Source organism: Petaurus breviceps, unplaced genomic scaffold (assembly GCF_028583685.1).
Source record: "Petaurus breviceps papuanus isolate PSGF00001 unplaced genomic scaffold, PetGlider_PUasm1.0 174, whole genome shotgun sequence".
In the NCBI taxonomy this organism is placed as follows: Eukaryota; Metazoa; Chordata; class Mammalia; order Diprotodontia; family Petauridae; genus Petaurus; species Petaurus breviceps.
In genome coordinates this window covers 126,544-148,380 of record NW_027185761.1, presented here as the reverse complement: position 1 = coordinate 148,380, position 21,837 = coordinate 126,544, and the positions used below count along the sequence as shown (strand labels likewise).

General features: G+C 37.5%; 1 protein-coding gene across 1 annotated transcript in view; it reads right to left on the bottom strand.

The window, feature by feature from the left end:
• ABCA13 (ATP binding cassette subfamily A member 13) overlaps nucleotides 1-21,837 on the bottom strand; it is a 513,785-nt gene that overhangs the window by 463,599 nt on the left and 28,349 nt on the right. The window contains exons 4-5 of the mRNA XM_069084494.1: nucleotides 15,857-16,011; nucleotides 7,506-7,531 (exon numbers count right to left, since the gene is read on the bottom strand). Coding sequence (XP_068940595.1) covers nucleotides 7,506-7,531; nucleotides 15,857-16,011 — 181 coding nt within the window. The remainder of the gene's footprint in view (nucleotides 1-7,505; nucleotides 7,532-15,856; nucleotides 16,012-21,837) is intronic.

Below are 21,837 nucleotides of genomic sequence, written 5' to 3'. Positions count from 1 at the left end.
TTTAGGGGGGATCAGGAACAACTTCCTGAAGAAGGTAGAATTTTAACTAAGAAATGAAGGAAACCAGAGAAGCCAGGAAGTAGAGATGAATAGGAGGAAAAGTAAAAATTTGTAGGGCAGACAGTGAAAATGCTGGGAGTCAGGAGACAGAGGAACAGAAAAGACAGTGTCATTGTAATGAAGAGTACGGGAGTATAAATTGCAGGAAGGATAGAAAGATTTTGTTTTGGGGGTGAGGGTTAATTTATGAAGAGTTCTGAATGCCAAACGGAAAAATTTATATTTGATCTTAGAGGTGATAGGGAACCGTGGAGTTTATTGAGTAGAAGAGTGACTTTAGGAAGATTACTTTGATAGTTGAGTGGAGATGGGATTTGAGAGAGTGATAAATCAAGTATCTTCAGCATTCTTTCCACGAATCCCGTCTATATAATCCATGATCATTAACACTTTTTTGTTTCATGGGGCACTTGTTAGCTCTCTCCATTGTCTGAGTATCTAGTCCCCATCCCGACTTCTGGTTGTTGACAATACCACTACCAGGGCATCTGAGATTACCTTCTCCCACTGCCAGTCTCAACCACTTAGCCCCTCTTCTTGCTTCCCCTTGTCTTCTTTCATATATCCTCAGTCTCTTGCTAGCTATTCCACATTCCTCCACATACACACAGACAAATGACAGACAGAGAACAACTTCATAACAGCAAACTAAGAGGCCGCAGTTTGTTAGCTATGGGTCACATTCATTTATTGCTGTATGCTGAAGAGTTGTTTCTTCTGTCAATATTTTAGAAATTCTTGGGGGATCAATCTATTCCAAATACATTCCAGAAACCTGAAGAGGCCAAAAGGTTGGTTTCCAAATGGCTATGATTTACTGTATGTGTCTGATAGTTGGTGTTTTCTCTTAGACTGATAGTAAATAAAGACAGTTAATGTTTGGAAAATACCCCTACTTACTAAAACTGCTCCTTTAGGGTGAGATCTATAATGGCCTAGCAATATAATAATTCTATTATCCATAGATAATGCCTATGAAATGATTTTTCACTGATGGTCCAAAAAGATGATGGACCAAAAGTCTGTATTACCATGATTTTTAAAAAGACAATTTTGTTTGCTTTGCATTTTAGAAAAAAATCATCTTGAGCAGTACAGCAACTCTGATGAAAGAGTGGGGTCATGTCCACTAAGGAGAGGGTGAGGCCAACAATTCTGATGTTCTGAATTTGCATATGCTTCCAGGTAGGTGACCAAAGATGGGGTCAGCAAGTAAATCACAATTTCAGAAGCAAGTCTGTAATTAAGCTAAGTAGACCCAAACTGGGGTCTGCAGTCTAGAAAATCCAGGAAGACAGTAATCTAACCATGCTTTAGATAAAACCACTTAGGGCCTATTAAAAAAGAATACCTCCCTAGTTGCCCCTGTGGTCCTTAGAGAATACAACATTCAATACCCAGAGAAAGTAATAGCAGGACAATAGACAATAGACAATACAAACCAGGACCATACAAGACCTCTCCATTCCCTCCAAAAATTCAAAAAAGCTAGCCCTAACACAAAATCCCAATCTGTGGGAAATGTGAGAAGAATTAGTAAACAAACCTGTAAAAAAAGAGATTAATTATAATGAGCTATTATGCTATCAGGGACCCTTAAGACAAACTCAGAATAGGATAAAAACTTCAAAACATCTACAAGCAAAGCCGCAAAGTAAAACATAGCTTGATCACAAGATCAATTAGCATTCCTAAGGAAAATGAATCAAAAGAAAATATGAGCTGGTTACAGGCCATAGAGGACCTTAAGAAGCAGATAAGAGAAGTGGAGGAAATTGGGAAGAGAAATGAGAACAATGCAAGAAAATTATGAAATAGGAATCAACAGACTAAGGAAAAGAACACCTTAAAAATATACTAACTCAAATGGCAAAAGAAGCTCAAAAAGACAATGAGGAGAAGAATGCCTTAAAAAGCCAAATTTGCCAGATGGAAAAAGAATCTCAAAAGCTCACAAGGAGAATCATTCCTTCAGAATTAGATTGGAGCAAATGGAAGCTAATGACTTTATGAGAAATCAAGATGCTGTTAGATTCAAACAAATGAAAGAATAGAAGGCAATGTGAAATATATCATTGGAAAAACCACTGACCTGGAAAATAGATCCAGGAGAGATAATTTAAAAATTATTGGACTACCTGAAAGCCATGATCAAAGAAAGAACCTAGAAATCATCCTCCAAGAAATTCTCAAGGAAAACTGCCCTGATGTTTTAGAACCAGAGAGTAAAATAGGGGTTGAAAGAATCCGCTGATCACCTCCTGAAAAAGATCCCAAAAAGAAAACTCCTAGGAATATTATAGCCAGGTTCCAGACTTCCCAGATTAAGGAGAGAATATTACAAGCAGACAGGAAGAAACAATTTGAATATTGTGGAAACACAATCAGGATAACGCAGGATCTGGCAGTATCTACGCTGAGGGACTGAAGGGCTTAGAATATGATATTCTGGAGGTCAAAGGAGCTGGGATTAAAACCAAGAGTCACCTACCCAGCAAAACTGAGTATCATGTTTCAGGGAAAAATATGGTCATTCAGTGGAATAGAGGACTTTCAAGTATTCTTGATGAAAAAAACAGAGTTGAATAGAAAATTTGACATTCAGATACAAGAAACAAGAGAAGCAGGAGAAGGTAAACAGGGAAAAGAAATCATAAGAAACTTACCAAAGTTGAATTATTAACATTCTTATATGGAAAAACAATAATTGTAACTGATGAAACTTTTCTCAGCATGAAAATAGTTGAAGGGAATAGAAATATATATGTGCTTATATCGAAGGGTATACGGGCATACAAATAAATTTGTGAATGTGTGTATATATGGGTACAGGTATACATAGATAGAGGGCACGGGACCAATTTAGTAAGAAAGGATGATACTGAAAAGGTGGAATTAAGAGGTGAGAGAGGAATATAATGAGAGGAGATGGGGAGAGACAGAATGGGGTAAACTATCTCATATAGAAGAGACAAGGGAAGATGGTCACAATGGAGGGGAAGAATAGGAAGGCAAAAGGGAATGGGTCGACCTTGTTCTCATTGAATTTGGCTTGGGGAGGGAATGAAATACACACTAAATAGGGTATTTCACCCTACAGGAGAGTAGGGGGGAGGAGAATGAGAGGGGGGATGATGGAAGGGAGGGCAGGATGGGGGGAGGGAAGTTGGAAGCACCCACTTTTGAAAAGGGACAGGATCAAAGTAGAGAATAGAACAAGTGGGAGGTGGGATAGAGGGAGGGAAATATAGTCTGTTTTTTACAATATATCTACTATGTTAATGTTTTGTATTAGCTACACATGTACAACCTATACTGAACTGCTTGTCTTCCCAGTAAGGGTGGGTGACAATGGAGAAAGGGAATGAATCTGGAATTCAAAGTTTTAAAATGAAATGTTAAAAAATATGTATGTATGTATGTATGTATACTATCATTAATACTATTTTACATGTAATTGGGAAATAAGATATACAGGCACTGGGGCATAGAGATCCACCATGCCCTACTGGAAAAGTTGAAGGGGGTATGGGAGAAGATATGGGGGAGAGCAGATTGGAGGAGGGGATATCCTGTGGGACTGTTATTTTGGGGTGGTGGGTAAGGGAAAAACGGGGAGAAAATTTGTAACTCAAAATCTGGATGAAATAAATAATGTAAATCAGAAGTTAAAGCATTTGAAAAATAAAAAAAGAAAAGAAATGAAAACTATGGAAGAAAAAATTGGAATGAGATTCATCAATTTTCATGTAAAAGATATGAACCCTTACCTAAGCAATAGATTCTTTGAAAATTAGAATACACCAAATATAATTTAATAACTCCATGAGAGGAGACACATTTTAAAAGTCAAAAGATTGAAAAAAGAAAAAAAATAAAGATTGAAAAAAGAAAAAAATGTAAGCCATTAATCAAAAATAACTAACCTAGAAAAGACATCAAAGAGATACAATATAAAAACCACTGGATCACCTGAAAACTATGACCAAATTTTTTTTTCAAAAGAGCCTAGCTATATTTCCATACTTTATGAAAGAAAACTTTCTAGACATACAAAAGAATAAAGAGATAATAAAAGGAATCTACAGTGAATAAGAAAAAAATGCCCAACAATACTCAGAATTTACAGCCTAATATTATTCTGAATATTACTAAGGGCAGCAAGAGATTGTGGATTCATCAATATACTTCCTTAGATTTGAGCTAAAGTCTAGCTCAGGAAATGACTACCAGCTTTTTTCAGTTCAATATTTTGATACCATGATAGATCTGTGATCTCAATGATGTAGCTACTCCTTTGAACAAGGTACATTATAACCCATCCATACCTGCCTATCCTATGAAACCCTTATCCATATCCTCACATAAATCCATCATCATCTGCTCAGCATGGTAGGGGTTTTCAATTAGATTTCTTGACATTCTGTGGATACCAATAAAGAACAGGGGCTGTCAAACAATTAATAAATCGTGCATTTATTAAGCACTGGACTCAGTGCTGAGGAATCAAAGAAAAAAGGAAATTTAATTTATATGTAAAATTTAATATGTGTGTGTGACACGCAAGAAGATTGACTAAGTTTCCAATAGAATTATGTTTCTTGTTAACTTTGGGTACAAAATGAAACCAAATACTTTATCGTCCTAAGGAGAAATTAGCATTTTTTTCTACACATTCTTTACATATTAGGTTTTCAATTATAGCAAAAAAAAAATGTCAATATGGACATAGGAGTAGTTCTGGTCATTAGATAAATTTCACATTTAGAGTGCCAATGGTGAAATTAATATCTGCAGATGCTCTAAAAATTTTGTGATTCCTTGTACCTGTGGTCTCCTTTTCTACTAACACTCCCTACCATCACTATATGAGCTAAAGGAGACTGTACAAGACAAAGAGGGTTTTGTATTTTTTTTTTCACTAAAATATAGCAGGCAAACTTTTGGTGGTGACCCTCCATACTTAGTAATGTTGAATTGTATCTATCTTTCACTTAAACAGTGTTCAAAGTCTTTCCAACTTGGTTGAATCTTTCAAAGTTTTTACTCCACTACCATGGCCTTCAAGAATCTTTATAAATCATGGGGTAGCTAGGTGGTGCAGTAAATAGAGCACCAGCCCTGGAGTCAGAAGGACCTGAGTTCAAATCTTGCCTCAGATACTCGACACATTTACTAGCTATGTGACCTTGGGTAAGTCACAACCTCAATTGCCTTGCCTTCCAAGCCCCTCCATTTTTTTTAAATAAAATAAAATAGAAATAAATAATGGATAGAGGGAACCATAAAAGATTAAATGTATAATTTTGATTACATAGGATTTAAAAGGTTTTGGACCAAAAAAATCAACACAGTCAGAATAAAAAGGAAAACTGTTGATTATGAAAATCTCATCAAATATCTCTCATTAAGGTCTACTATATAAGGACAGAATACAGCCCTCAAAGTATAAGTCTCAAAATGTAAGGACAGGTAATTTTTTTTTTATTTTGCTTTTTTGTTGTTGTTGTTGTTTTGGAGGGGGAAAGGTAGGGCAATTGGGGTAAAGTGACATGCCCAAGGTCACATGGCTAGTTTTTGTACATGTGTGCTAAATGTCCAAGGCTAGATTTGAACTCAGGTCCTCCTGACTCCAGGGCCAGTGCTCTATTCACTGCACCACCTAGGCGCCCCTTAATTTTTCTTTAAATGATATTTCATTTACGTTTTGAGGGGATACTGGGTCTCCCTATCTTGGTCAAACTGGAAGCACAGCTTTCAGCTCCCAGTCAACTTCTGATAAGCCCAGAAGCTTTGACTTGCCCTATTTCCAAACTGAGCCAGTTCACCCTTCTTAGTCAGCTTGGTGGCCCCCTGTTCCTGGGGCTTGCCATATTGCTGGCAGACAGTGCAGACAACTGATTGGCTTTATCCCTACTGAAGTCAGAACTCCTTAAGGTCCAAGCCAGGCATCAGCCTCAGCCTCCTCAGGGGGCAGGAATTATAGGACTGTACCACCATGAACAACTAGCAATTTTTAAAAGAAGAAATGTTATTTATCAATAACCATATGAAAGAATCTTCCAAATCACTAATAATAAAAGAAATACAAATTAATGCAACTTTGAGCTTTTACTTCATACCAATAAGACTGTCAAATACAAGCAAAAACAAAAATTATAAATGTTGGAGGGCTTCTGGACATGCAAATGCACTAATTAACTATTGTAAGAGGCATGGGGGAGGGGAATTAAATACAAAAGTTACTAAATTGTACATACCCATTGAGTCAATGATTACGGTTATTGGGCATATGCCCCAAGGAAGTCAAAGACAAGAAAAGAAAAAAATACATAGCAACACACATAATTGAGCACATAATTGAAAGCACAGTGGATGCCCATCTATTAAGGAATGGGTGAATAAACCATGCTACATAATGAATTTTTTTAATCATAAATATGAATAATTCAGAAAAACTTGGAAAATTTTGCATGCACTAATGTAGAGTTGCATAAACAAAATGAGGAAAACAATGACCCCAATATTGTAAGTAACTCAGCATTGAAAGACATCAGAACTCTGATCAATACAGGAGCCAGTCTTGATTGCAGAGTGACAATGAAACAGGATTTCCCTTTCTTGGCAGAGAATCAGTGGAATATTACTGTCAAATGAGGCATGTTTGTCAGGTATGGCTATTATATTGGCTTGCTTTGCTTAATTTTGCTTCTTCATTATAAGGGATAGTTTTATTGGGGATGAAAAGGTTAATGGCAGAGATAAAAGAAAGAAAATGCATCAATAAAACACTCATTTTAAAAACACGCTTTTCCCTTCATTTTTTCACCTTGAAGCTTCAGTGGTTAAAATAATTATATAAATGTGGTTTCATTTGTTTTTTTCCTCATCCTCTTATTTAGAAGGAAATCAAAACCGTATAGATTTTTGGTTGGAGTGGGGAGCTGAAATTACAAATTCATTGCATGTAGATGTAAACTTCAATGAATAACAACTGACTATTTTAAAAATTCTGGCCAGAATAAAGATTTCGTTTGAATTAATTGAAACATATTTTGAAATTCCATAGCTGAATCGCTGAGCAAGTCAGGTTTTCTCCTCAAATCTAGTTTTGAAGGTAGCATGATGTCTTGGAAAGGTCACTGGACTTGGGGTTGGGAAACTTGGGTTCCTACCTGGTACCAATATGTACTATATGACCACAGATAAATTATGTAACCTCTGGAAACTTCCTTTCCACATTCACAGAATTGGGAGGAGCTAATGATCATTGTACTAGTTATCAAAAGTTACAAAGAATATATATTTTCACATCTTAAAGTACTGTGTAAATATATCATTAGTTTCTTTTCTAAAATCTATATAATAAAGAACAAATTAAAATCTATACCATGAAGAATAATTTACCTCATTCCATGAATCAGTTTCAAAATTCAAACACTTACCATTGAGAAAGCAGCATTGTGAGAACCTAAAAAAGATAAAGCATATTTAAGATGTTATTTTTATTCTGTCAATAAAATAGCAGAATTTATTGAGAATGTGCTATGTACTAACACTATGCTAAGCACTATAGAAGTTATATAGGAAATATGTCAGCCTTTGCTTCCACAAGGAGCTACTGATTACATTGAGTAGCTCATAATTTGGTACATGATATCATTGACAGGAAATGCCAGGTGAATTGATAAAAATATTATGGTGTGTATATATATACATATATAATATGAATAAATGGGAGCTTATTGTACACTTAAAAAAAAAAGAATGAATATGAAGAATTCAGAGAAATATAAGACCTGAAGGAACTGAAATTGAATGCAAAAAACAACCACAAAACACAACATACACAATGATTACAACAATGTAAATTAAAAGATCACTAAAAGGAATCCAAATTCTGAGTATTTGTAAAACCATTAAAAATGATGGTACCAGGGGCGGCCAGGTAGCACAGTGAGTAAGAGCACCAGCTCCAGTGTCAGTACGACCTGGAGATTGAATCCCGGGCTCAGACACTTAGCATCCACCCAGAAACACCTGGCCATGTAACCTTGAGCAAGTTACTTTACCCCAATTGCTTAGGGGCGGCCAGGTGGCTCAGCGAGTAAGAGCACTGGCTCCAGTGTCGGGATGACCTGAATCAAACCCCGGGCTCAGATAGCACCACACCCAGAAATAACTGGCCGTGTAACCTTGAGCAAGTTACTTAACCCCAATTGCTTTAAAAAAAAAAAAATGATGGTACCAGGAAATAGATAAACAAGTGTACCTCCCTCCTCAGACTAGAGAGGAAGAAGGACTACAAGGACAGAGATTTGTATATGTAATCATGATAGGGTACTTTTGCTTAGCTATGTTTATGTATTACAAAGGAGAGCTGTCTAGAAGGCAGGGAGAGGACAGTTTCCAGAAATTACTGAGTCATAAGGACAAAAACCATTAATAATTGTTTAATGTCATTTTTGTAAATTCAAGACAGTATCAAAAGTATGTGATTGTAAAAGTTGAAAAATTATTGAGGATCATTAGATTTGGAGCTAAAAGGACCTCATAGGCCAAAGGCCTATCTTTCCCTTCTGTAGGTGAACAAAAAGCATTAGCAAAGGTGAATAATTTGCCCAAGATTTGCCAGCTGGTCAATAGAAGAGTCAAAATTCAAGTCCACTTCCTATGGCTCCAATTCAAGCACTCTTTCTATGGTACCATGATGGGGCAATAGTAAAATCATCAACATGATTCTTCAGGAAGCCACCGATTTATTTTATCAGCTAGCAGCAGGTTTGGAAGGGGAGGAAATTCAGGAGAAATAGGTTAGGGAGGGAGAAAAACAAGAAGTGCAATAGAAGGAGAGAAATTACCTTGATTTCTGAATTAGCTTTAAATCACATATGCCCAACTGGGAGCTATATGAGTAACAGTATAAAGTGAGACAGAAATGGAAATTTTATCAAAGAAAAACCCTGCTCTTATCATTTGAGTAGTACTTTAACAAATAAAATTGAGAAGTAAACTTTATAAAAAGAGAATGACCCTTAATACAGTCTAATACAGCAGATCCATTACAGGGAGATGAAACTATTATGGGACATTTCTTCCATGTATTTTGAGACATTATCAGATGGGCCTTTTGGAAATAATAAGCCACCCTGAGAACTCAAAATTATTGATATACTATTTCCTTTTCCATCAATAATAACACATAATGACACTTTCGACAAGTAGTTCTTTCTTCATTTTCCAGCAAACGTTTTCTCAAAGGTATTTTGTGAAAATTACATTTCTATATAAAATGATCTTTAGTTTGTAGTTGTTTCAGAATGATGAGATCATGGAAACCTGATATTGATTAAGCTAAGGGTTAAAAAGTCCATATTGGCCCCTTGTCAGCTATATAATCTTAGACAAAATCACTTAACCTTTTTAGGCCTCAATTAGTTTTATCTCTTCCAGCTCTAAAATTCTAGCTTTTTATGAGTCTGTGATCTCAAAACTCAGAAACAATAGTCCTGATAGTATTAATAAATTCATATTTAGATAGTATAGAGCTTTAAGCTCTACAGAATTCTTTTTTTACAACCCCATAAGATAGTAGAGAAAATATTCTGCCTATTTTATAGTTGAGAAAATGAAGGCTGAGAGAAGTTGAGTGATTTTCCCAAGGTCACATAGCTGCACACTAAGGGACTTCATCTTGAGGAGAAATTTAAATTAAATGCTAAACTTTTTAAAATGTGATTATTCCTTCAAAAGTTGCTAAACATGGTTTGAAGAAAGACCTGCTAGTTTCTAACAACTCTAAAAGAACTTTGGCCAACAAAGATTTTTGCTTGGGTTCATCCTCCATGCCTTGAATTTCTCCTCTTGGAATCCAGGGGCCCATAAGACTCAGTTGCTTTGCTATCTCCCACAGTAAGCCTTTCCTGATTGCCTGAGTTGCCCTTTCCCTCCCCACCACCTGGACTAGAAGTACTCCATGGGCAAGAACTTTTTTTCCCCATTTTATTTTGTTTGATCTTTGCATCCCTGCCACCAACACATTTTTGGCCCATACATGTGCTTATTAAACTTTACTGGTCTGGAATGGACTGAAAAACAAATTGTTCTATAAGGGGCAGAAATTGAGTTATTAGAAGATTCCAGATCATACCACTATAGATTCAGAGTTGAAAAGAGCCTTAGAGGTCATCTAGTCCAAACCCCTCGTTTTAAAGATGAGGAAACTGAGAGCTAGATAAGAGTAAGTGATTTATTCAAGGCCACATAGGAAGTAAATAAAAGAATAAGATTCAGAGTCATGGCACATGAATCCAAGGTCAGAGTTCTTTCTCCTATTTCAAAACCCCACTAATATCCATTGGTTAGGGGAATGGTAAGCAGGGATTAGAAGAAAAATAGGGTAAATTTAAGGGAATATGGAAAAGAGAAGAATGAGGGCAAAAAAATGAAGAGAACATACTCCTTCTTAGGGGCAGCTAGGTGGTGCAGTGAATAAAGCATGGGCCCTGAAGTCAGAAGGACCTGAATTCAAATCTAGCCTCAGACACTTAACACTTACTAGACGTGTGACCTTGGGCAAGTTGCTTAACCCCAATTGCCCTCCAAAAAAAAAAAAAGGCAAAAAAAATGAAGAGAACAGATTAGGACAGAATCTGGAATGGCATGAAGCAATGAGATAATTGGCAATGATACCAGGATAAGAATGAGAGGACATTGCTAAACATTACATTCCAGAACCTAAGGAAAGTGCTGAGCAAACATCCTATTTTCTTCAAGGAAAGTTGGCCTCAGAGATTAACATCCTCAGCTAAGTAACTATCCTTACATATCAATCAACAAGGTTTTATTAAGCACTTATTATGTACAGGAACAGTGTTAAGTGCTAATGATACAAAGAAAAAGCAAGAACAACCCTACCTTCAACTTACAATCTAATAAGGGAGATAATATAAAAGAAAATGGGGAGTAAATGGAAAGTAAAACTTTAGAGATGATAGCGCTAGCAGTTAGGAAGGTCACAAAAGGCTTCCAGGAAGACGTGGTGCTTGAGCAAAATCTTAAAGGGAACCTGGGATTCTAAGATTTGGAGAGGACAATCTCGGGATGGGAAACCATCAACTCAAAGACAAGGGGAGGTAAGATAGATGTCCAGTTTCAGGAACAGCAAATAATAGGTCCATAGGTAAGAAGAGTAGAAAAGTAATGTTCCAGGTAGTGATTCCATATGTGGGACACTGGACTATTCAGAGCCTAAGGGATAACATGAGCAATTTCTTTAATTAAATATATGTATATATGTATATATTTGTATGTATGTATATGCCATTACCCCCAGGTAAAAATAGTCCATAAAGAGATAACAACAGTTTCCAAAGCTGAGGTTTCAGAAGTTCCCAGCTATCATCCTATAGCCTATGGTCTTTATAAACACCTTGCCCAAAGGGCCCATACCTGTGTCCCAGGTCAATCTACCAAAGGGGACCATGGAGGAAGTAGACAAAACCATCAGAGCATAAAAGTATGACCTAAATAACAACCCTTATGAATATAAAGCAGAAGTGTTGAATAGATTTAAGGGAGTTGATCTGGTAGACAGAATGCGTGAAGAACTATGGACAGAAGTTCACAATATTGTACATGAGGTAGTCACAAACAAAATTTTAAAGAAAAAGAACAGCAAGAAAGCAAAATGGCTTATCTGTTGAGGCTTTACAAATAGCTGTGGAAAGAAGGAAAGTAAAAGGGAAAGCAGAAAGGGAAAGATGTACCCAATTAAATGCAGAATTTCAGAGCATAGCAAGGAGAGATAAGGTTTTCTTTTTTTTTTTTTTAAGCAATTGGGGTTAAGTAACTTGCTCAAGGTTACATGGCCAGGTGTTTCTGGGTGGGTGCTAAGTGTCTGAGCCCGGGATTTGATCTCCAGGTCTTCTCAACACTGGAGCCGGTGCTCTTACTCATTGTGCTACCTGGCCACCCCGAGATAAGGTTTTCTTAAATGAGTAATGAAAAGAAATAGAAGAAAACAATAGAATGGGAAAAACAAGACCTCTTCAAGAAAATTAGAAATATCTAGAGAATGCATCATGCAAAAATTGACATAATAGAGAAAAATAGATATTTAACAGAAGCAGAAGAAATTAAGAAAAGATAGCAAAACTACACAAAAGAACTATACAAGAAAGACCTTAAAATCACCAAGAACCAAGGTATGCTTACTGCTTTAGAGCCAGATACTGTGGAGAATGAAGTCAAGTGAGCTTTAGAAGTATTGTTAACAATAAGGTTAGTGAAGGTGATGGAATTCCAGTTGAGCTATTTAGAATCCCAAATGATGATGCTGCTAAAGTATTACCCTCAATAAGGCCAGCAAATTTGGAAAACGCAATAGCAGCCACTGGACTGGAAAAAATCAGTTTATGTCCCAATCCTAAAGAAGGGCCATGCCAAGGAATATTCAAATCACTGAAAAATTGCACTCATTTAACATGCCACAAAAGTTATGCTTAAGATTCTGCAAGGCTTCAGCAATATGTAAATTGACAATCATCAGAAGAGCCGGTTGGTTTTTGAATAGGCGGAGGAACTAGAGACCAAATGGTCAACATTAACTTATGGAGAGAGCAAGGGAGTTCCAGAAAAACATTTACTTTTGCTTCACTGACTACACTAAAGTCTTGTATGGATCACAACAAAATGTAGCAAGTCCTCAAAGACTTGAGAAAAGAGATGGAAATCCCAACCAGATCATTTTACTTGTCTCCTGATGAACCTGTATGCAGACCAAGAAGCACTAATTAGAAGTGAACATGGAACAACTGATTGGTTTATGATTGAAAAGGGAGTACAACAAGGCTGTATATTGTCACCTTACTTATTTAATTTATATGGACAGTACATCCTGTGAAATGCCAGTTTGGATGAGTCAAAAGCCAAAATGAAGGTTGCTGGGAGAAAAATCAAGTATCTCAGATATGTAGATGATACCACTCTGATGGCAGAAAGTGAAGAGGAATTAAAAAGCCTCTTTATTTGGCTTTTTGGAGGGGAAGGCAGGGCAATTAGTGTTAAGTGACTTGCCCATGGTCACTTGCCCAAGGTCACATGGCTAGTAAGTGTTAAGTGTCTGAGGCCTAGTAAGTGTGAAGTGTCTGAGGTCAAATTTGAACTCAGGTCCTCCTAACTCCAGCACCACCTAGCTGCCCCCTAAAAAGCTTCTTGATAAGTGTGAAAGAGGAGAGTGTAAAAACTGGCTTGAGGTTTAATATCAAAAAAAAAAAAAAGATCTTGACAACTGGTTCCATCACTTTCTGGCAAATAAAGGGAGAAGAAATGGAAGCAGTGTCAAATTTTACACACGTAGGCTCAAAGATCACTGCAGAAGGCAACTGCAGTCATGAAAGATACTTGCTCCTTGGAGAGAAAGCTATGGAAAATATGAACAGCCTACTAAAAAGCAGACATCACCTTGCTGACAACGGTCTATACAGTCAAAGCTTTGGTTTTTCCAATAGCAATGTGTGTCTGTGAGAGTTGGACTATAAGGAAAACTGAGTGCCACAGAACAGACACTTTTGAATTGTGATGCTGTAACAGAGTGCTAAGAGTGCCTTGAACAGCAAAGACAGCATATCAGTCAATGCTTTAAGAAATTAATACAGGCTATTCACTGGAAATACTGAAGCTGAAGCTTAAATATTTTGGCCACATAATGAGAAGATGAGACTCATTAGGAAAGACCCTAATGTTGAGAAAGATTGAAGACAAAAGGAAGAAGGGACAGCAAAAGTTGAGATGGAAGGATAATGTCCTAGAAACAATGAACATGACCTTGGACAGACTTCAAGAGATAGCGAAGGATAAAAGGGCCTGGAATGTTATGGTCCATGGCATCACAAAGAATCGGATGTGGCTGAAGGACTGAAAAACAATAACAATACATTCTGTAAATTTGGAGAAAATATCTCCCCCGGAAAAAGTAACCTTAGAGGTTAAAGAAATATAGCCTGTTGGGCTATTTAGGTTTTGGTTTTTCTATTTTTTTTGCTTTTTGGAGGGGCAATTGGGGTTAAGTGACTTGCCCAAGGTCACATGGCTAGTTTTTGTGTTAAGTGTCTGAGGTCATATTTGAACTCAGGTCCTCCTGACTCCAGGGCTGGTGCTCTGTTCACTGCACCATCTAGCCACCCCCTATTGGGTTATTTAAATAGACAAAAAGACCGTCACTCTTTATTCTATTTTGATTCCATCTCAAAGGAATAATAAGATAGCCTCCACTATCTTATACCTCACTTCCCATCTAGACATTCTGATGAGATTAACTGGAGACTACTTGCCCAACTAAGATTGTCTGATGAAATAAACTACAGGAAAACACTCCCAGCCCATCAAATCTGATCTTGGGCAATAACAAGGTTAACAAGTTATACAGCCCAAGCTTAAGACACTTCCCAAAAAATCATCTAATATCCTGTCCCTATTACTAAACCTCCCCAATAAGGAAAATGAGTGGGCAGCTTCACTATCTTATAGGCTCCTTTTGTCTACTGTTCTAAAACAGTGCAAAATATTACATATGTGTATATCTCCCTTTGTTCTGAAGAGTGGTTAGCCATGTTGCCTTGTCTCCTGATTTGACCTCCACTTAAATGGACGTAGGTGAGAGAAATTACTCTCCAGGAGGATCTTGGGATTTCTAAGCTGAGAAATTTCCCAACTGGTCAAAATCAATCAATCAGTAAAAGTTTATTGAGTGCCTACTATGTTCCAGACACTGTGCTGACTACCAAGAGTACAAAAAGAGGCAAAAGACAGTCTCCGCCCTCAAGGAGCTTACAACTAGATCTACTGTTGACTCACAACAGCTCTGGTTAATGGTGTGGTAGTATGGGGCTTACTCAAGATGCCCCAATATTGCATTAGTGTCCTGGCCCACAGAACAAAGAAAGAGTCCACATTGTAAAAAGTTTTAAAGGCCAAAGGACTTAATATTTGATCGTGGGGGATAATCAGGACACACTATTTATTGGGCAGGAAAGTGACATGGTCAGAACTACCCTTTAGAAAAGTTGCTTTGGTAGATGAGTGAAGGATGATTTAAAACAGGGAGATGCTTGAGAAAGGGAAGCCAATTAGAAAGTTATTACAGTAGTTCATTTCAGAGGTGATAAGGGCCCAAAATCAGGTTGTGGGTGCGTAAGTTAAGGAAAAGATTCATATGGAGAAATGTTGAGAAAGAAATTAAGATATTGAAGATATACTGAAGATGTTTTTTCATGCTTGGTTAGAAATCCCATATCTAGAATGACAACCTCTAATGCACCTAATGATAGCTTCTAACTATATGAACAAGAAGGCCTTGGCCTCAGACTCCTAAATCTGTACAAGAAGGATAATAACCCAGGGGATCCTATTGTCCTTTTCAGCTTTAAATCCTATGATTATATCTGAATACCTCAAAGATTCTAGGTCAATATTTAATTTAACTTTAACACTTCTGAGTAAAACCATTGGGAAGTATTAGTGCCTACCCGAATCTATGAAGTCAGGAGGAAAGAGAAAATGCTCAAGAAACTTTACCACTAGTCTAAGGGAATGTATTTATTAGGCCATCCCTAGGAATCTCACCACGGCTATTCATGAGGTAGTTAGCCTTGATGCCAACATAATCTACTTTCTATGGCCCCATTGCTTCCCCAGAGCTTCTGATAAATAGGATATAATTAAGGCTCCATTAAACGAAGCTTTGTTGTTTTTTGTTGTGTTTTTTTTTTTTCAAATTAAATCCAGTACTACTTACCTGACAACTTGGAACTTTCTAGCCAAAGTTTTTGTAAAGCAATAGCCTTCTCCATCGTTTCTGAAATGCCTTGGGCAAGCTCCTGAACATCTTCCAGAAAGGCCAAATCAGTGGGCATGCCTTGATCGTGTTGAGAATTTGGGGACCTGAAGATGCTTTGAATAAATGTCAGAAAGGGAATTCATCACAAAACCGAAACTGAAGTACCAAAATGCATCTCCTATTCCAATTTAATTCAATCAGATAAACATTTTTAAGTCTATTTACAAGGGCAGCTAGGTGGCGCAGTGATTAGAGCACTGGCCCTGGAGTCAGGAGGACCTGAGTTCAAATCAGACCTCAAACACTTAACACATAAACTAGCCATGTGACCTTGGGCAAGTCACTTAACCCCAACTGCCCTCCAAAAAGCAAAAATAAAACAAAAATAGTGACCTAAAAATCATTTTAATAAACAAAAGAAGTCTATTTACAACCCAACCTGTCTTCCAACCTTCCCTCCACCCTTGAAGTCTCTCTCTCTGATTGGATGGCTCCTCTCAGCACCTCCATTTAATGTCATACAGGCTGGCCATGTCTCATTTCTCTCCAGACCTCATGCTGGAATTTCTCTACTATGGCCCAGTTCTTCATTCTGAAGCTTCACTTCAGCCTGGGATTCACACACTGGATCTATCCTTCAGCCTTGGAGGAATGATTCCACCCAGAAACTCTACTTAAGGAAAGCACCTAGGTCAGTCATGTATCTATTATTCCTCTCTAGACCAAATTGGTCTTTCTCTGTCATGCCCCTCCACCCATCCCTCTTTGTCACCCCTACACACACACACACACACACACACACACACACACACACACACACACACACACACACACACTATCCAGATTCCTTTTATGTGTTTATATGTTTTCTTCCTCCATGAGGATGTAAACTCCTTTAGGACAGGGCTGTCCTTTATACTTGAATTTGTTAGTCTTACCTCTGAGCACAATATCTGACATACATTAATTGCTTAATAAATACTTGTTGACTGATTGGCTGACTTCCATAGAGAAGAGTTATAAAGTGTTAGCAAGTATATATGGGTTGTGATCTGTTTCTTTAGGGGTAACACCCACATTTATAACATCACAGATCAATCAGAGTATGTATGAAGGCACTATGATTTGCCCTAAATTTGGGGGGTTTTTTCCCCATTCTGGACATGTGATTTTATAAGTGTAGGAATCTCCTAGTAAGGAAACTCCCTTTGCCAGATCTTAGATAATAGCTTTAGATATTGAGAGGTTAAGTGACTTACAAGGTGACAATCAATAACCATTTCATCAAATGTCTACCATGTACAAGAATTGTCATATACACAGAATGTGTCAGAAAAGTGAGACTTGAACTCAGGCTCTCCTGAGTCCAGGTGTCCACTAAACAAATTTGTCTCTCCATGCCATCCTAAGCATAATTACATACTTAAATGGATCTGTGATCTCAGTATTTTGAAAATTCCCTGCCAATAATGCAAATCAAAACACATGCATACCTGCTCATCATGTGCCCTGTGGGTCTCTTGTCCACTCCCTCCCATAAAATCTCCAAAGTGAGGTCTACCCCAGCTAGAGGCCTTCCTTGCTTCTTCCTGACATGTAGCATTCTGGCAGCCTCCTATCATTCTTGCCCACCCCAATAGCAAATCATTGAGATACAAAGTTTTTTAAAAGGCATAATTTCTATCCTTAAGTTATCTACATTCTAATCAAACTGCTGTAGGAAAATTTAGGAGGAAGAGAGTATCCTATAGCACAATTACATATGTACATTAATAGTCTATGATTTCCTATATGCACCCTCCACAGGTGCAATATACAATCCCTTCCCAAAGGTACAGCTCAAGACACAATCAGTTTCTCCAAAAGAGACCTTCCCTAAGTCTCCTGCTCCCTGAACGTTACAGAAATTGACAAAAATAAGACAAACAATCTGGACTTTAGTTCCTCTTAGAACTGCTCATTGTGTGACCCTGGGCAAGTCATTTAGCCCTGATTGCCTCAATAACAACCAAAAATAAATGCTCACAACCTCTAAATATTAACATCCTGTCTTTGCTACTAGGAGTTTAGGAGACTTCTCCTGTTATCCCACTCTCTCATAAAAGCCCTCCCCTTCTACACTAACAATTTTGAGTAGCCTTCATTTAAAAACAAAAAAGAAAGCACAGGAAAAAAAAAAACATCCCAGAGGTTGTGCCCAAAATGCTTCTGCTAAAAAAAAATGGATTCTAGTCATCAAAGACCTGGGATGTCAATTATTGTTTTTCTTTTCCTAAATAATGAGCTCCCCTGCTAGTATTTCTCCCCTCCCGGTCAGCATTTGCTAACAGATGTCACTTGGAATTGGGGATTTTAGACTAGAATCAGGAAACTGTAGAGTTGTAATGAGTTAGAAAAAAATGAAAGGATATTGACTCAACTCCACATCCTTTGACCCAGAAACCCTACTACTAGATATGTGCCCCCAAGAAAGTCAAAGAAAGAAACAAAGGTCCAATATATATCTAAATATTCATAGCAATCCCTCTTGTAGTAGAAAAGAACTCAAAACAAAGTGAATACCCATCCATTGGTGACAGAGACAGGGAAAAACAACAGTGGAGCCAGAATTAACATAGGACAGACACTAACATAATACAAGGAAAGGAGAATATTTTCTTCCATCCCAAGAAGATCCTTGGCCCTCCCCAAGAGTTGCCAATCCCCCAGAGTCCTAGTCCTGAATTCCCAGTAGGGAAAACTGATCTTGGCATGCCACCTAGCCTGGGGACCCAAACCATACAATAAAATGAAGGTTAGTGGTAAAAGCAATATGTGCTGACTACTGCTATTACCCATTGGAGTCAGCCCAAACCCTCTCCAATTCCTATTTTCCTCTTCTTTTCCTTTCCATTGTGCCCTCTGGAACCATCCTCTCTCTTATTAACAAATTCCCTTTAAGTCTGGATCTAATCTTCCCACATTCCTTTCTTTTTTTTTTTATTTTGGAGGAGGGAAGGTAGGGCAATTGGGGTTAAGTGACTTGCCCAAGGTCACATGGCTAGTTTTTTTTGTGTGTCTGAGGCCAGATTTGAACTCAAGTCCTCCTGACTCCAGGGCTGGTGCTCTGTTCACTGCACCACCTAGCCGCCACCCCCTGCCCCATTCCTTTCATCTTCTAGAAAACTAAATTCCTCTGGAAGACACTGTATTTCTTTGCATCTTCTCCTAGGCTGCCTTCTCTCATGTTCCCTAATACAAAGGGCCAGGAGGGGCAGATGGCATACTCTTTGCTCTTCATCACTGCTTTCAAACCTTTGAAACTTCATCACCATTGCTCAAAAACCACTTCTTTAAAGCCCATTCCATATCATCTCTAGACCTTTAGGTCTCCTCCCCAAGAAGTACAGAATCTGGCTCAATAGTTTTCTATTTTTTTTCTTTTTGGAGGGCAATTGGGGTTAAGTAACTTGCCCAAGGTTACACAGCTAGTTTTTTTTTTTTTTTGTATGGGTGTTAAGTGTCTGAGGCCAGAACCAAACTCGGGTCCTCTTGACTCTGGGGCCGGCGTTTTACTCACTGTGCCACCTAGCCACCCTCTTAATAGTTTTCTACTATCCAAACCCTGCCCTGTTTGAACACCCCCATCTCCCATTTCCTCAGTTTCATCTACTTTCTATGAGCTCTGTTTCTTGTCTGCCTCAGCCACACACAGAATAGGTGCCTTAGAAACCCTTCCTCTCTCACCCCCCACAAACACACACCTTCCTACTCAACTGAATTTACCACAGGTGATGAAGGTCCAAATTACAGATCTGACAAGAACATGCTATCACTAGTATTTGGCACCTAAAAAGACCTTAGATATCATCTAGTTCAACCCTTATCATTTCATAAATGAGGAGCCTAAGAATCAAAAAGTTAACTCACTTGCCCAAATAAATTCTACTTGCCTGGAATGTCCTCCTTTCTCACTCTGTATCTTAGAAGTTTTAGTTTCCTCCAAGGGTTATCTCAAATGCTACCTTCAACTTCAGGCCATTCTTGATCCCCCAAATTTCACTATGCTCCCTCTCCTCCAAATACTTTGTGCTTATTTATGTGGTATCTGTGTTCCTCGAAGAAAGGAACTGTTTAATTTTTTATCTTTTTATCCAAAACATCTAGTACAATGCCTTACACCTGTGAATTTGATTGATTGAATTGAGAAAAGCCAGGATTTAAAACAGGGCAAATGGCACCAAATCCAGTACACTTGATGCTACCTTACAATTCTTTCCTATAATAATTTTTGGCTGGGTGGTATGGCAACTTCTACTAAGTCCCACTTGTTTCTGTAGAATCAGAGTAAGGAGATACTCCAAAGTAGTAGAAATTTAACTCTGTGGAAAACAATGTATTTCTCTGGAAGCAAGAAAAAACAGATTCGTAAAGCAGAGAAGTGCTAAAGGCCAGAGTCGTGTAGACAATATTTTTGTGGCTATAGTGGCACCCCACATTTAAAGTTTAAAAGTATTTTGTACAAAGAAGTCAAATTGCTAGAATGTGAATGTACTTCTGTGAAAGATTAATAAAAGGTACAGGGAGCCATGTCCTAGTACCACTGAATCCACATTTTATCATGTATCCTTACTTGCTAATGGTCCTACATATTCTGATGATCTTAGTAAAGCTATAATGAGCACTTTTCTAGTCTGAGTTTTCATTCACACTGAATCCCAGGGTATCTCAGGGCTAATTTATCTCCTTATTTATCTCCTAAGTGGCATAGTGGATAAAGTGCCAGGTCTAGAGTCACCTGAGTTCAAATCTGGCCTCAGAAACTTACTATGTGACCCTGGGCAGGTCACTTTACCCTGTTTGCCTCAGTTTCCTCATCTGTAAAATGATCTAGAGAAGGAAATGGCAAACCACTCCAGTATCTTTGCCAAGAAAAAAACAAATGGGGTCACAAAAAGTCAGACATGACTGAAAAATTATTGAACAATAGCAATGTCCTAGCATAGTTAGTAATTATAGCAAAGGGTATAGAGAACTTGTTTTTGCTTTATTTTTCAGTTTTGACCTATTCATGTCTGAACACCACTTTAATTTTCCTGACATGATTTTTATTGAAATCAATGATAACATTGATTTCCAAAGAACTAGGTCCAAATTCTGACAAAATTTTAAGGCACATAGCTAGAAATTCTGACTTTAGATCCCAACACTGATAACTGTTAGCTAATTTGACCTAAATATAAAAAGGTCATATCATAAACAAATTAGAGAAACAGATAAAAAAATTACCTGTCTGATATATGGATACACAAAAAGTTCACAGCCAAACACGGAATAGAGAGAGGTAAAGGGGATAATTTTGATTACATAAAATTAAAAAGTTTTCCACAAAGAAATCTAATAAATCTAAAATTAAGATGAAACAATTGAGGAAAAATCTTTGTAATTTTTTCTGATTGAAACTTCATTTCTAATATATATAAAGAATAGATTCAAATTTATAAGAAAAAGTATCATCCCACATCAATAAATGGTCTCAGGATATAAACAGACAGGTCTCAGAGGAAAAAACACAGCCTATGAATTACGATATGGAAAATGTTCCAAATCTATAATATTTAGAGAAAAATTAAAGCACTTCTAAAATTCTACCTCATACCCATCAGTGGCAAAGATGACAAAAAGGAAAATGATAAATGTGAGAGGGGGTGTGGGAAAACAGGCTCTGTTGGTGGACCTGTGAATGGTACAACCAGTCTGGAAAGCAATTTGGAATTACACATTAAAATAATAGTGTGGAAAAACTAAAAGTTATTGAAAGGATATGTCCTTTGACCCAGCAATGCCCAAAAGAGATCAAAGAAAAAATAAAAGGTCCAATATATGAGTATATATATATATAGAGAGAGAGATGATAGATAGATAGATAGATAGATAGATAGATAGATAGATAGATAGAT